Source organism: Lycorma delicatula, chromosome 3 (genome assembly GCF_047948215.1).
Source record: "Lycorma delicatula isolate Av1 chromosome 3, ASM4794821v1, whole genome shotgun sequence".
In the NCBI taxonomy this organism is placed as follows: Eukaryota; Metazoa; Arthropoda; class Insecta; order Hemiptera; family Fulgoridae; genus Lycorma; species Lycorma delicatula.
In genome coordinates this window covers 116,779,379-116,794,816 of record NC_134457.1, presented here as the reverse complement: position 1 = coordinate 116,794,816, position 15,438 = coordinate 116,779,379, and the positions used below count along the sequence as shown (strand labels likewise).

The following is a 15,438-nucleotide window of genomic DNA, read 5'->3' as shown; positions in this document are numbered from 1 at the left end:
CGTCTCTACAGGCGTACAAACTGTTAACCCACCCAGTTGCTCTAGTGGTTAACGCGTCTTCCCAAATCAGCTGATTTGGAAGTCGAGAGTTACAGCGTTCAAGTCCTAATAAAGTCAGTTATTTTTACACGGATTTGAATACTAGATCGTGGATACCGGTGTTGTAATTCCTGTTACAAAAAAAGGAATTTATTAGCTTCGTTAATAAAACAGTAAACTGCATTTTTTGTAATCAATCGGTTTTGAAGTTTCCTAGCGTTTGAAAAGTATAATTAGCAATATAAGATTATGGAACCGCCTAAAGCACGAAAAGCTGTTGCATTCTTCCGACAAACAGATGTTGTCCACATTGTTACCAGTAACAATGTAAGAAAAAGAGCACGGAGTTGTACGTTGATCGAGCAAATCAACTTCTTTCGAATTTTTCACTATGTATTTAAATGCTTACAAAGAAGAATTAGTCGCATAGATCGTATGTTTATGAATATTTTTTCTTACGCTGACCAGCCACGGCATCAGAAAATTGTCGGAGAACGACTCATCGTAAAAATAGATGAAAATTTTATTTGTTAAAAATTCATGCAAAATGGGTTCTAAGATGGGTCTCATTTATGAATTATTGGTGGTTTATGAGATAAAACGTTTTCATTGTACACGTTCGTGACGGACTGAAGATGAACAGGGGGGCAAGATAACAGACAAGTATCGTAGTTGCGTTTATTGGCGTCAGTTATTTTAATTTATTTTTAATTTTAAATATTGATTTATTAAAGGACGACGATGATTATTAGGTTAACATATTATTTTACAGTGTGTATATTTTTTGTAGATATCATTTCATTTGACCGAATGATTGATATAATCTACATTATTTATCCGTTAAAATGAATTAACAGACTTATTTGAATAACTGATTCTCAATTTTTTTTTCTTATTAAATTGAATAAAAGATAACCATATAGTAAAGAAATAATTGATCGTATAATACTAAACATTTATTGGAGATCAGAAATAATTTAAAACAAATAATTAACTTAGCATATTGTAAGAAGAATTATTTTTAAAAGAATGCAGTATTCTACTTCTGTATAGATAAATTTATTGAATAAACAAAATAACCGTAATTTCACCATATCTTGATATCGTATAAAAGTACAAACTATTTTACTAGTGATAAAAACAACCTTTTTAAAAAGTCCAAACAGAAACTGAAAACTTTCGCTTTGGAAAATAATATTTATTTAAATTTGTTTTACATTAATATAAAATTAATTCGGACATACGTAAATAATACACGTACCTCTATTATTTCTTTTCATTTATTCAGCTGAAGAATAATATAATAATTTAAGTTATATTACAGAATTTTGTAATGTGAAATTCATATTTTATTTTATCTACGATTTCTCGGCAGTTCCGTTTTATAATGCCCATTTCCATTTTCTTCTGTTTTTAGCTAAACATTTGAGTTCTTAACAGCACTCATTTCCTTTCAGATCTACAAAAATTGTTTAAATCTTTTCCGGCTTATTTTCTCTGCTCTTTCTAGCATTTAATCTATCCTCTTCTCCTGATATACTCCTGCCAGTTAGCTTTCATATTTTGAATTGGTTTGATTAAGTTTAAGTTTGATTAAGCTTCCCCTTCTTAACTGTCTTCACTATTTATGTTCTTATTCTAACAATGTTAAGAGTATAAATAAAAAATAAAAGTAATTTCACTGTTAAAGATGTGATACGTTACGTATGTCATATCGTTTTTTATTTAACTGCAGTAGTTCTTGTCTTGACCATATGAAAAGAGTATCACATTCATACATTTAAAATGCCCTACTGAGTTTTCGCTAAAGGTAAAAATAAAATTAATTTGTTAACGCCATTTTTATTTTCCCGTCTATGTAGGAGGGAAAGGTATACGTAGGAGGGAAAGGTATATATCTAGAAGACTACTTACCGATTCAATGCAAGCATTTAATGGGAAAACTAAACTTAACGCTGGTTATATGTTCCAATGACTATGTTTGTAGTTTCTTATAGTCTTATCTGAAGTTTAATGGGAAGAATTTTTTTTTTCTATCCATTCATCTGTAAATACTCACACACACGTACATATAAATGTATCCATTCCATTTCCTGCTTGAACTTACAAATGCGTACTTTCTTTGTTACTCATTAATTATGTTTCTATTCAACTTACTGTAACTATCTTAATATATTATTATTATAAGGAGTTCTACAGCTGTTGCAACAATTTCTCGCGTCCCAATCTCCAAGTCTTTTTGTTCCCAGTCGTTTCGTTTTCAAAAAAAAGTACAAACCACGTACTTTCATGGTTATTTATGCCACTCACTCACCACATCCACTCATCTTACTCCCACTCGCCACACTTTTTCTGCTCTTAGGAGATTTATAATTTCTCATTTGTAATTAGCTAGATCACAAATAAAAGTTTATAATTAAATATATTTATTTGGGATCCTTCTTTTAGCTTATTTTTATTTGATTTTAATATAACAGAATCATGTAATATGAAATCCAAATTTAAAACCTGAAAGTTTCAATTATCATCTTATCAGTTCCATTTTATGTATGTGAAAAGATGAAGAAAATAACATTAATAATTTTTATCATGAATTTATCTTGTTGTTTATTTCATCTGGAAGGAGTTCCCTTTTTAAATTGAATTTGGATTAGAAAACAATTCCGCATGAATTACAAAACAATTCTTAAATAATATAATTTTGCATGTACTGATTCTGTGATGTATAGATTAAAATTATGTTCTTTGATTTTTTGTCATTAGCAGGTTAAACAAATGGTTTTCAGTCTTGCACAAAATACACGTATACTTACCTCCAAATTTGATTATTATTATTATTATTATAGTACAAATAACACATTTTATATTTTTGTAATTAAAACTGGTGTGTAATGAGTCATTATCTTATTTTTAAGTTCGCAAACATACCCTTATATAATTTTTATTCGAGTTTAAATCTTACTCTTTACAATTATTTCATAAATAATATATAAAATACTATTTTATGCTGATACAAATTAAGATAGATGACGGAAATATGAAATAGCAGTATTTAAAAAAAAATAGTATTAAAAAAAATCATTGTTCAATAGTATAATTTTTCAAATAAAAAAATAATTTTAAAAAACTACAATTCAATTAAAATGCACAAAGTAAAAAAATACATAAAATTAGTACTTTCATGTTATTACACTATTAAATTTGTTCATTTAAATTCTAAAACGCGGGTTGGATTAGATGTTTCCGTTATCAAAATATCCTAGCACTGATAATATGCTTAATTTATTAAAAAAAGTTTTTGTTCATTAAGGAATCCGATTTAGCTTTTTGGCTATTATGTAATTTATTAGATTTTAGTAAATATACCCGTATAACTTTCTTTATTGTTTGTTATTTTTTTTTAGCAAGGCTTCCACTCTCAACTACATCCTGCCGTTTCCTCCGACATTTGTACTCAAGCAACCAGGTTAAAACATAACTGTCCAAGCAGAACAGTCTTAATACCTACTTGTATTACGACTTTAATATTCTTTCATTCGCTGATCACACCACTTTGGTGTTTAGCAGTCTTTTTGGGAAGACGTTACCTATAATGCTAAAATGGGAATTATGACAGCAAAATCCTGGGTTAATTAGCATATTCTCACTATAAATTACAAGAAAAGTGTATTTATGACCTTTTCTCAAAGTAAAAAAGGACAACCGCTTGTAAAAAATGGCTATGAAAAATCCATTCATCCATGTGTGAGAGAGTAACTAATCGATATATTTATTTATCAAAACACATATGTCCCTCTTTAGAGAGAGTTACAAAAGTCAAAATGGGATACGCAAATTAAAAACTTGTCTCAAGACTTAAAATACCTAATTTTAAATTTTACACAATCAGTGTTACACAGTTGATTGTGTGTACACAATCAGTGTTAAAAAAAATTATTCTTCAAATTCACAATCTGTGTTCCAATATGTAGTAAGAGCATACGTTGGCGCTTTTGAAACGCACCTTAATAAAATATTTATAGTACAAAAGAGAATGATTAAAGCAGCACTTGGTAGACCAAGATTTTATTCCAGCAAGAAACTTTTTAATGAGTTCAGTATTATGACCATAAATAACTCTGTTTATAAATTTAATAATAATAATGTATGTAAATGAAGTAGATACATTTTTAATGCTCATAAAACCAGACACAACTTACGACCTTGTGTAACTATTTTGCTCCTCTTGCTGATTTAACTCTGCAGGTAATTGTGTGCAGAAAACAATTTTCTTACATTTTTAACAACTTGAGCAATTTATTGAAAAAAAAGTCCAAATTCTTTTGTTAAACAAATCGTAGAATGACTTAAAAGTTACAGTATTTTCTCAAAATTATATTAATTATTGCTTGCAAGCTGTATGTATTCGCACAGGTAACAGTTTTACGCATTTGTTCTATTATGATGTTTGTATTAATATTATTTATATGTATATGACATCATCCATTTGCATTATTTACTATATAAAAATGGATACGCACCTTTTTTAATTGTACTTCATCAAAACAATAATAGAATCAGCAACAATAAAATTTTATTATTTATTGTAAAGTAGATACTTACTTTTCTTTTTTTTTTCTTGCGTATTCGTTGCTGGCTCTTAAGCTTTGCTTTGCTGGCTACCCGTATTGTCAAAAAACTATTTTTAATATTATTTTCTTTCTTATTGTTAATTATTGTAAATGTAATAATGTTGTAAAATGTGGCAAGTAAAATAACAGAGAACAACCCTAGAGGACATCTTACCTAAGAATAAAAGTATCAGTAATAAACTGCTAAATTTGCCTTCTAACTTTTCTTGAAGCGGATCAGACAGTTTTGAACTTGCTCTGAAAACTAATTAAATGAGTTAATGAGGCAACTACACATTTATTCCGGATGACAAGTTAAAGATTTAAAAAAAAAGTTCCAATGTCTATTAAAGACTATTTGAAAATATTTCGTCATAGCTTAAAAAATAAAAAAAATTAGTTGCAAACCTTAGGGCAAAGATAAATATCTATATTCTATATATTATATATATATATATATATATATATATATATATATATATATATATATATTCCAGAAAGCCTTACCTTCAATGCTGTAACCATTTCTTTAACGTTTTTTGTGTCATGCTTTCTCTCTGTCAAAATCTATTTCTTGCCTTTGTGTTTTTAGAGCGAACTTTTTCGACCCTTTTTACGGGTAAAGCTTTCTACACGTATCTTCATTATTTAAACTCCAAATTGTTGAGCGTTTACCTTCTCATGAGGGATATTTATAATTTGCAGCCTAACGATACAGTCACACAACGCTAAAGAGCTTCTTGATGCGTCTCCAGCCACCATTCTGTTGTTGGGTTCTTTAGTAACAGTACATCCAAGCCTATTGAAACATGAAGGTAACAAGTTACAAGTATACTCATTACATTGAACAAGGGATGCTTCATTAGGCATCCGAAGTTTTCCAGAATATCACACAAATCAAAGGAAACGAAATATATAAAATTAAAAATAGATTTTATTATTATCATCATTTCTTTTCAACTTTGTTTTATTGAAGTGTAAAGATGTAATTTAATAATAATCTGCCTAAAAATAATCACGAAGTTATGTTATGTTTATAAATTAAATAAAATTTTACAGTTAACATTGTTTAAGCTTCAGGTTGTATGAAATACTCTTAACTTTATTGGTTAGTTACTGCTGTGAATGAACAAATAAGCTGCTCACAACAATTCCATTAATAGATTATCACTTGAGGCTGTTTAAACACTCAATATTAAATGCGCTTGTTTGTATTAGATAAATTTTATAGTACCTTTATTTATAAACGTAAGTAGTATATTATTTATTTAAGCTAATCAATCTTAATTTCAGTGTGTATTCTATTTTTACTTGCATGTACGAAATAAAGGAAGTATTGTGATCGCGAAAAATTTCGGTCTTTAGATTTCATCTCCTTTTTTTGTTTTTTTATTTCCTTGTACGAAGTAAAAAAAGTATTGTGATCGCGAAACATTTCGGTTTTCATATTTCAACGGAAATATCCATTTTGACTAGTTTTGGCCTGACGTATATATGTATGTACTTGTATGTATATATGTATGTGTGTGCGTATATATCTCGCATAATTCAAAAAACGATTAGCCGTAGAATGTTGAAATTTTTGATTTATGACTGTTGTAACATCTAATTGTGCACTTCCCTTTTTGATTGCAATCGAAATTAAAATTAAAATTTTAATTAATGAAATATTTGGATCTTAAAGGAAAGGCACATCGGTTGGAATCAGACTTCATCTCCTTTTGTTTTTTTTAACGTGTTTTTTTTTATTTAAATACATTGATTTAATAATTATTAATCCGTAATTGTAAAAAGTTTTACAATTAATAATAATTCAATGATGATAAAAGAAAGAAAAATAATTATTAGTGAAATAAATTTTTATGTACTTTAAAACTGTGTTAATGTAATTTAATAGGCATTACATATGTAATATATTTGGTGAAGAATCTGATTATTTAATACTAATTGAAAATTATAATTTAGAATCGTATTATTTTTAGCAAATTAGTATAAAAATTGTATATTTATTTAAAAAAAATCATTTTATTTAATTATTTGACACAAAAATAAATTACATTTTTGAATTGTATTCAATTTAAAGTGATTGTTGAAAATTTTTTTTCACTTGTGCGTAATATGCACAACATTTCTGGTATGTATTTCAGATTTCTGGCGTGTCGTGTAAATAAAATTTAATGATAATTAAACTATTCCGTTTAGTAAACTCCTGTATGCTGGTTACAAATATTAATTTTGACTTTACGGTGTAGAATAATCAGTTTTTAGTATTGGATTATTTGATAAACAATTTATTTAACGAGTAATCAAGGGACGTTTACTCTAACCTGATATTTCAGGTAAGATTGTTGAATCGATTGTATAAATATTTTATGTTAATAAAATATTTTTGCAATTGTGTAACTGTCCACTTTTGTTAAAGAATTGGAGGATCGTATCTCACTTCCAAATGAAATAAGTTTAAATGAAGTGCAACAAATGTGCGTATATCTAATTTAATAGACCTACAAGTAACTCATGTGGTGTCAACATCAGATTTTTTAATAATTTTTCTTCAATTAATTTACTTTAATTGTTCTATTTAAAACTTCAGATCTATAGGTACAGTCAATTTACCAGTTCGTGGAGTAGAACCTAAAATAATGAATATTAAAAGAACATAAATTTCTTTAATTTTTGTGGATAGTCTGTGAAGAATCAAATGTAGACGAATGAAAATTATATTATACCGGTTCCAATGATAATCGTGTTTAGACACTCAAACGTAAAATGTTTCCCATTTATAATAGATTTTTATGTAATTTAGTTATGCAAGCGTAATATTTCATAATAAATATATTTTTTTGAATTACAACAATCAATCATAGATAAAATGTATACTAGAATGTTCACTGTGAAGGTTCATTTTATATAAACGGATAATTTTTTTATTAAATGATGCGGAGATTATGTATAATGGAAAATTAATTTATCTGAGGTATTAACGAATAAAAGCAGTCTAATACTTTTGTGAGCGAGCATTATGTAAACAACGTAATGATTTGTATTTACAACCCATTAGTGAATAGAAATTAATAATAATAAAAATTTAAAAGTAATTTATAACCTATTAAAAAACTTTTTATCTTCGTTTATTCAGTATAAAAATATACTGTTTTAATAGATTATATTTTCTGAATAAAGCAGTGGGTAAATTTTCAATATAGTCAAAAGAATAAACAGTAGATTCCTACATTTTGAAATATTGATTAATGTTTGTTGTATTGATTAATGTATTGAAATTTTTCCCTGTTAACAAAAAAAAATATTTTACACCTATTACAGGTGTTACCTCTGATAAAAATAAATAGAACTGAAGATTTAAAATTTTTTAAGTGGTTTATAATATTTTTTTGCTTTCCCGACGAATATTGAAAAATTGACTGTATTAAAGAGGAAATATGGTAATCTTGCAAAAAAAGGGATATCGGTTTTTTTTGCAAATCTTTACGTTTTAGCGTTCAACTAGTTCATCTTGATCAAAAACCATATATATGTACGTATGTTTGTTGTACTACTTTTGGTTTTATATCTCAGAATTGACTGAACTGATTTTCTTCAAATCTGGCACAAATATTTCTATATATGGAGCATTGATCATATTAATTTTTTTCAAAATTCGTTCAGGTGTGGGGAATGTCGCAAAAAAAATTTGTTATTTTCTTCTGAGGCACTTAAGAGAAAACCTTTATTAAAGAAAATGTGTTACTTACCTTGTATAAATAAATAATCGAAAGATGTTTTTTTTTAAATTCAACCCCAACCTCCGAAAATTGAAATATATATTTTTTGTCCTTTTGATCTATCTTTCTTCGATTTAAAAATTGTTCTAAAGTTTTTGATAGTTTATAATTCATATCAATAAATATCTACAATGATTTTAAATTATTGTCCCCGAACCTAAAATACAGAAAAGATTTTTTTTTAAAAAGGTTCTTTTTCTTATTTTAGAGTTTATTTAGCGGGTATTAGATTTGGAGAAAGCTTTACTTAAGCAAATTTATTACCCTTAACCTATAAATGAATATTTTTAGAATAATTAAAAAGAGAAATTATTTTCCACCTCTAAAATTATGTGTTTTTTTTTTTTTTATTGTTTGGTTCTAACTCTTAACTTTTATTATTAAAAAAAAAAAAATTTCTTTGCTACTTTAAGACATTAAAATTTAAGTAGTTTTAGTTCCCACAACTTACCCCGGACCCAAAAAAGAAGCAATTTCTTTCATTACTATCATAAAAGTTATACTTTAGTTCTTCAATATTTTAAAATAATCCGTTTTTTAAATTATTCTTTTTCTTAAGGTTCACGTCTTTATAACAAAACTTTTATTCAGTTGTCCCAACAGATTAAGGGACCCCCTTAAATCAAAGATTTTTTATTTGAAATTTGGAAATTTTGATGCTTAAATCTTATTTTGGACCGTTATAATGATTTAAAAGCACTATAAGATAATGGTATCAATAAAAAGATACGGCCCTCCGAATCGATTAAAAAGCACCATTGATACTGAGGGCCCCAAAATTTTATTTTTGTTATATTTAAAGGTTTATTATGAAAATAAAAAGACGTTTAATCACTGAACTGCAAAAACTTTCCGGCAAAGTGGGAAATGTTTTCCAATGAAAAAGCTGTGCAAGATAATGATTTGACCGGCATAGCCGAGAAAGTTTATGCAATACTATGCTACCTTTTTTTAATGTTTCCAGCTGCTTTCTATTAATACAAAAATGCGTTTTGATCAACTTTAATTAAAACCATCCTATTAATTTTATTCAGTTTTTATTTATTATTAATTTTTTAATAAAACGCTTGCACATATTATTAAAAGTTATAACTCTGGGATTATTCTTCTTAAGTGGTGTAATGTATTTAACTAACGTAACTTATTTATTTATATAATGTATTAAATTGATTTTTTTTATATGCCTTCCTTTTTCTGACGGAATACCCTATTTGCTATTTAAAACTTATTTTTACAAAATTTCAAAAGAGAAGAAAGTTACTTTTTATGTATATCAAGACTAGCTTTTTACCAAAATAGTTTAATTTTGATAATTATTATTCTTTTTTTTCTGTAGACAAAATTCCTTTGGTGGCCTAAAAATATGTTTCTTTCACACAACATAAGATGAAGATTTTCTAAACGAAAAATTATGGTGTCATGTTAATAATTAAAGATATTTTTTGTTTTTGTTGTCATCAACATAACCTCCGCGACTACGGTTAGATATTGCTTCAGAGGATGTGACGAATGATATGTAGCGTGTGAAAATGCCATGCCTGACGGGAATTCGAATCCGGGATCTCCGGATGAAAAACGGATTGTTTTTAGCGTAATAATATTTAACTTAATATCCTTATAGTCATATCGTAACTTCTTGCAAATTACCAACAAAATATAGATAAGAAAACATAAAAAAAACAAATTTCATATTACCTTGTACACAAAACAGGGTTCCGTAGCTACTCTGTAGTTTCTTAACTACATTTATCTGGATTACATTTTTTCTTACTTCTGTTAAAATGACGTTTCTCGCGATCTACTTTTTTCGTATAAGTTTTTAATTAATCACTGTCACTGTCAGTGTCTGTAGAAGAGTTACCGGTAGTCTCCACGTTGCTCTGCCAAAGGTGATCGTCTTCACTACCGTCAAGTTCATTAGATATTCCGCATATTTTTAAATTTTTCCTTACTAATTCCGTGAAAATACCTTCCCAAGCATCTTTTATCCAAACACAAGTCTGGTTAAAATCTGGGCGTTTGATTCTTCTTGTAGGCATGAGAAAGAAATTTTCATCAGCCATCCATTTACTGTACAGTGTTTTCATGCAGATTTGAACGGTTTATTAATCCAGACATCTAGTGGTTGCAATACAGATGTCAATCAGCCTGGAATTATTACTTAGTCTGTCATACCCCTTTTTAAAATGTCTATCACTTTATCAGTGGTATGCCCCCGATAACTATCCGTTACTAGCATACCGGTATTTTTTTATTAAGTAAATCTCCTGATTGATCGCTTTTGCCATACACACCTGATCCAATCTAAAATTAAGGTTTCGTCCATCCAACCTGATTCCTGTGCTCTGATAAAAATTCCATTTACCTGTACGGTAGGAAAAGTTTTTCTTTTAAAAACAATGTACGGAGGTAATTTTGATCCATCAGAAGTAATTCAAAGCATAACACTACAACTTTATTTTTCATTATCACCAGTGCGAATCGTAACACATTTTTAACCATTTTTGTTTACGGTTTTGTCAAGTGGCATTTCAAAATATACGGGAGTTTGATCAGCGTTTCCTATTTGAGAAGGCCTTTATCTTTTCTAAGATTTATTATGTATTTGTGAAAATGTAATACTTTTCGTTCATAAGCGTCTGGAAGTAGTTGAGAAATGGTCGTCTTTCGTCTTATTGACAAATCATTTCGTGCAAAAAATCGTGTTATCCATCCACGTCTTGCTTTAAAATCAACTTTATTCAATGATTTATCGATTTCACGGGCATATGATTTACACATTTCTGTCGTGACAGCATAACCGCATTTCCTTTTTCCCATAACAAAGTCATACAATTTTTTCTCTATATCTGTGTATTTTGATTCTAAGCCACGAAAAGCCCTTTTATTATTGGCTCTGGTAATAAAAGGGCTTAAAACACCAGAAGTTGTTTCTTCTTACGCCAGTCTTGAATGCAGCTTTCATTTACGTTAAATATTTTCCTACCGCCCGATTTCCAAATTTTTCAGCCTCTTCTATAACGCGCAGTTTTTCATTTACTGTAAAAGATCGTAGACGCTGCCCTTTGGTACTCACTTTAATGCCGTAATTAAATAAATCACCGTATTAAACTTTACAAGATAAACTATACAGATAAAATGCCACATAACCGTCCACATATACAAACAGTACAATGACTATGGCGAATAGACAAGACGACGATGGGTACCTGATACTGTAACTGTAGTGTCATTAGAACCGGATGCAGCCTATAGAGAATGTATCAGTTTTCTAAAAATACCGTAACTTCGTTCCTATCGATAATATGAACAGGATGTTAATAATTAAGGATGTATTCTGTATAAGCGGCATGGTATTGATAAACGAAAGCCTTATGTGACTGAATTTAGGTACTTCTAAGAAAACGTTTACTTTACATAAATTATCCTGGCTAAAGGCTATGTTTCAAGTAAGCCCCCGCATCCCCCCCCCCATCCAATATGGATGCCCCCGCATTCTTATTTTTTTTCCTCCAATTCTAAGAAAAAAAGTGCGGGAGGTACTCGAATAAATACGGTAATCAATAAAGTTATGTAGAGCGTAGAGTAAGTGACATGAGTATGTTTAATAGGTCTTAGGTAAATTTATAAATAATTTTTTTAATCTACTAACATATAAATTTTATAAAGTTAAGCTAAATATAATGTGTTAGTATTATATTATTTTGGTAATAATATGTTAATTAAATTAAACTCTTTAGTGAAATTTTTTGGTTACAATATTTAATGTAAATACACCGTTAAAAATAATAAATTTATATATTATTATTTTAATAATCTTACTCCTACTTTAACGTAATGCGGAAAGAAGAAAGATATTTATAAACACTGTGGATAAAAAGAAACACTGCTCTACAAAGATTTTTTCTTTTTCAGTTTAGCCTCCGAAACCACCGTAACGTATTATTACTTCAGATGATGTATGAGATGGTATGAATGCAAATGAAGTGTAGTCTTGTGTAGCCTTTGGTCGACCATTCCCGAGATGTGTGGTTAATTGAAACCCAACCACCATAGAACATCGGTATCCACGATGTAGTATTAAAATCCATATAAAAGTAACTGCCTTTATTAGGATTTCGAAACCAGCTGATTTGCGTTGACGAGTTCACCACTGGACCAACCCGGTGAGATGCTCTATAAAGATTGAAATTTTTATTACGTTTTTACGAAAGTATTATAAAATAATAAAACAAATTGCACGATATTATCCTAAATTCAATATGTCATGTAATAGAAACCATCGATTTTGCTTCAGTTCCCTTAAATGAAGTCTGCTAAAAATATTTTCTATGAATTGGAAACACCTGTTTATCAAAATTGGAATTGCTTAACTCCTCTTTACTATGGGCTAATGGGTCTTATATGCTAGTTTTTTGCAATTCATTCAATTTATATGTTTTGATTTTATTATTGTAATATCTTGTACCGAGATGAAATAGACAACACTGTTTGATCTTAAAAGGTAGTCGGAAAAAAATTATAAAATATGCCTATTATAATTATGCCTATTGATAACGCTGTAAGTAGCATGTAGGTACATGCTACTTACAGCGTTATCAATAGGCATACAATAAATATGGTAACAAATCGTAAAGAAAATAAAATAAATTGTAATCCAATTTAAATTTTATCAGTTCAGTTTTATGTCTAATTCGTAGAACCAATTAATGGGAATGTATTTAATCTAATCTGGTACAGATAGATTCATATCCAACGAATATGAGCTTACCTGACATTTAAAAAAAATTATATTTAGAAAATAGTAGAATCATTTTACTAAAAATTACAATTGTAATCGTTGAACATTATACTGCAACTGTGTTCTCGGACGTAACATTGATACAAGTATTTTCATGTAGTAGATGAACTAAACGAAATTATATTGATGAATGACGTTGATTGATTAATGAAAGTCATAAATCAATTAACCAATAACGGTTTCAAAATGGAACAACCATGTATATTTTAAATTAAATTAACTGATATTATCTAGTCAGTAATTTAAACTGTGTTAATTTCAGTTCATAAGAAAAAAATTTACTAATACAAAGAAGAAAACAAAAATTAATTCGTCAAAAGAGCAATAATAATTCTTGATGAAAAGCTTTATTATATTTATGTTATTCCTTTGAATTAATGTATGGAAAAAATTCAGACAAAATAAATTTCAATACTAACTAGTAGATGTGTATGTGCATTTTATTTGCGATCAATTTACACAATAATTATGAGCAAAAGGTTTGTTAGTGTAATCTGAAGGGGATAGGATTCCAATGGAGCTTTCTCTCCTGAATTCTAAAAATAATAAGGTTTACTTTCTATGGAAATGAATTTTTAATTATTTACATAAGCCACAGGTTTTAGTAATCAAATTACTACTTCTTTTTTTAAAGAAAAAACTTTAAAAGAAATAATTATCATGCATGCGTGATACATACGTTATCTCCGCATTCATGATACATACGGTATCATGCGTAAGGAGATAAATTTAAAATATTTATTAGCTACTGGTATTATTATTGACGATATTTCCACAAGAATTTGAAACCTTAAAAATGGTCACTTGTAACATTTTGCTATTTTCATATTTTTACATTATTCTATCTAAACATCTAAAATTTTTGTTCATATAAATCTACATTCTTCAAATTTATGGGATTTAATCTTCGTACATATTCATTGTCATTAATAAATATGGAGCTAAGTAATATAAATGCTTTAGGAGCCTTGACTGGTAGGTTACATTTAAATCGTATTTCTTCTAGTTTGATGGGTAACTGGAAATTCAAATGACGTTCACTGTTCCTGGTAAACCAGGGAGTATCTAGTATATTTTTCAATATTTTTTTTCTAAAATCTCTGTTGAATTTCGACAGTATTATTGCTAGTGACGCCTCACTGCCGAATATTTTAAAACCAAACTAGTTTTATAAATTGTCGCTTAAGAATAATTGTGGCTTCTTCCCTTGTGGCTAATACATTTTACTAAAATTAAATGTATTATTTTAATTTTTGAGATTATTTTCAAGTTGAATCCTCAGACCAGCATTAACCCTAGATATCTAAAGTAATTTTTTAACAGATTTTCATTATTCAGAATAAACTCTGGAGAAATTTCTGTTTTACAAAAAGGTTACATACATTTTTTCGCAATTTTTACTTTTCAGTCGGTTCCAATTTACCGGAACTATAACTATGTCATAAAATGAGAAAAGTTACATTAATGAATATGAGGACATAATATATTTTTAATTTTTGTTATATGACAAATATGTGAAATATTTTTAGAATATTAATATTTTTTAATGGTTTTATTCTAAAATAATTTACTTAGTATTTCAGAATGATTAATTTAACCATAAGTAGAAAAGTATTTTTTGTAAATGTTATTTGTAAACTTTAATCTTTAATTCTGCTGAATACACGTAAAACCGTAATATAGTCTCACTTAAAGGAAATATTCAAGATGAAATAAATTTATTTTAAGAACGGGTTAATTTACTAACGGATTTGGTAGGAGTATCTTGTTTTGAGAAATTATCCATAATTTAATAATTAGAAAAATTAAGGAATGAATTTTTTGTAAATTTTATTATGATCATGATGGATAGAAATTAAAATGATATCTACTGTTGGAAAATTACAAAAATAGATTTGTTTTGTAGGCTTACATGTACATATATTTATAAAATATGCCCACATATATAAACCATGCCCATATATATATGGACATGGTTTATAAAATAAATTTTAGAAAATATGTTCCATATCCACTTACGCCAAGAAATTTTTAAAATCATTATTAAGTGCAATTGATGGTAGAAAACGGAGAATAACGAAGGGGAACATTCATCTCACAGAATGTAGATGGATAGAAATTTAAACCCTGCCTTTCTCTCATTAACTAGACTGATTGCTGGTTTTCCCGCCTGAATTCAAGTAGAGGAAATTACTCGGTTAATTTT

General features: G+C 28.1%; 1 protein-coding gene across 1 annotated transcript in view; it reads left to right on the top strand.

Annotated features, from left to right (window-relative positions):
- Nucleotides 1–288: 288 nt before the first annotated feature.
- The window catches only part of LOC142321199 (RYamide receptor-like), a 110,662-nt gene continuing 95,512 nt past the window's right edge, over nt 289–15,438 (top strand). Inside the window, exon 1 of the mRNA XM_075359195.1 lies at nt 289–366. Coding sequence (XP_075215310.1) covers nt 289–366 — 78 coding nt within the window. The remainder of the gene's footprint in view (nt 367–15,438) is intronic.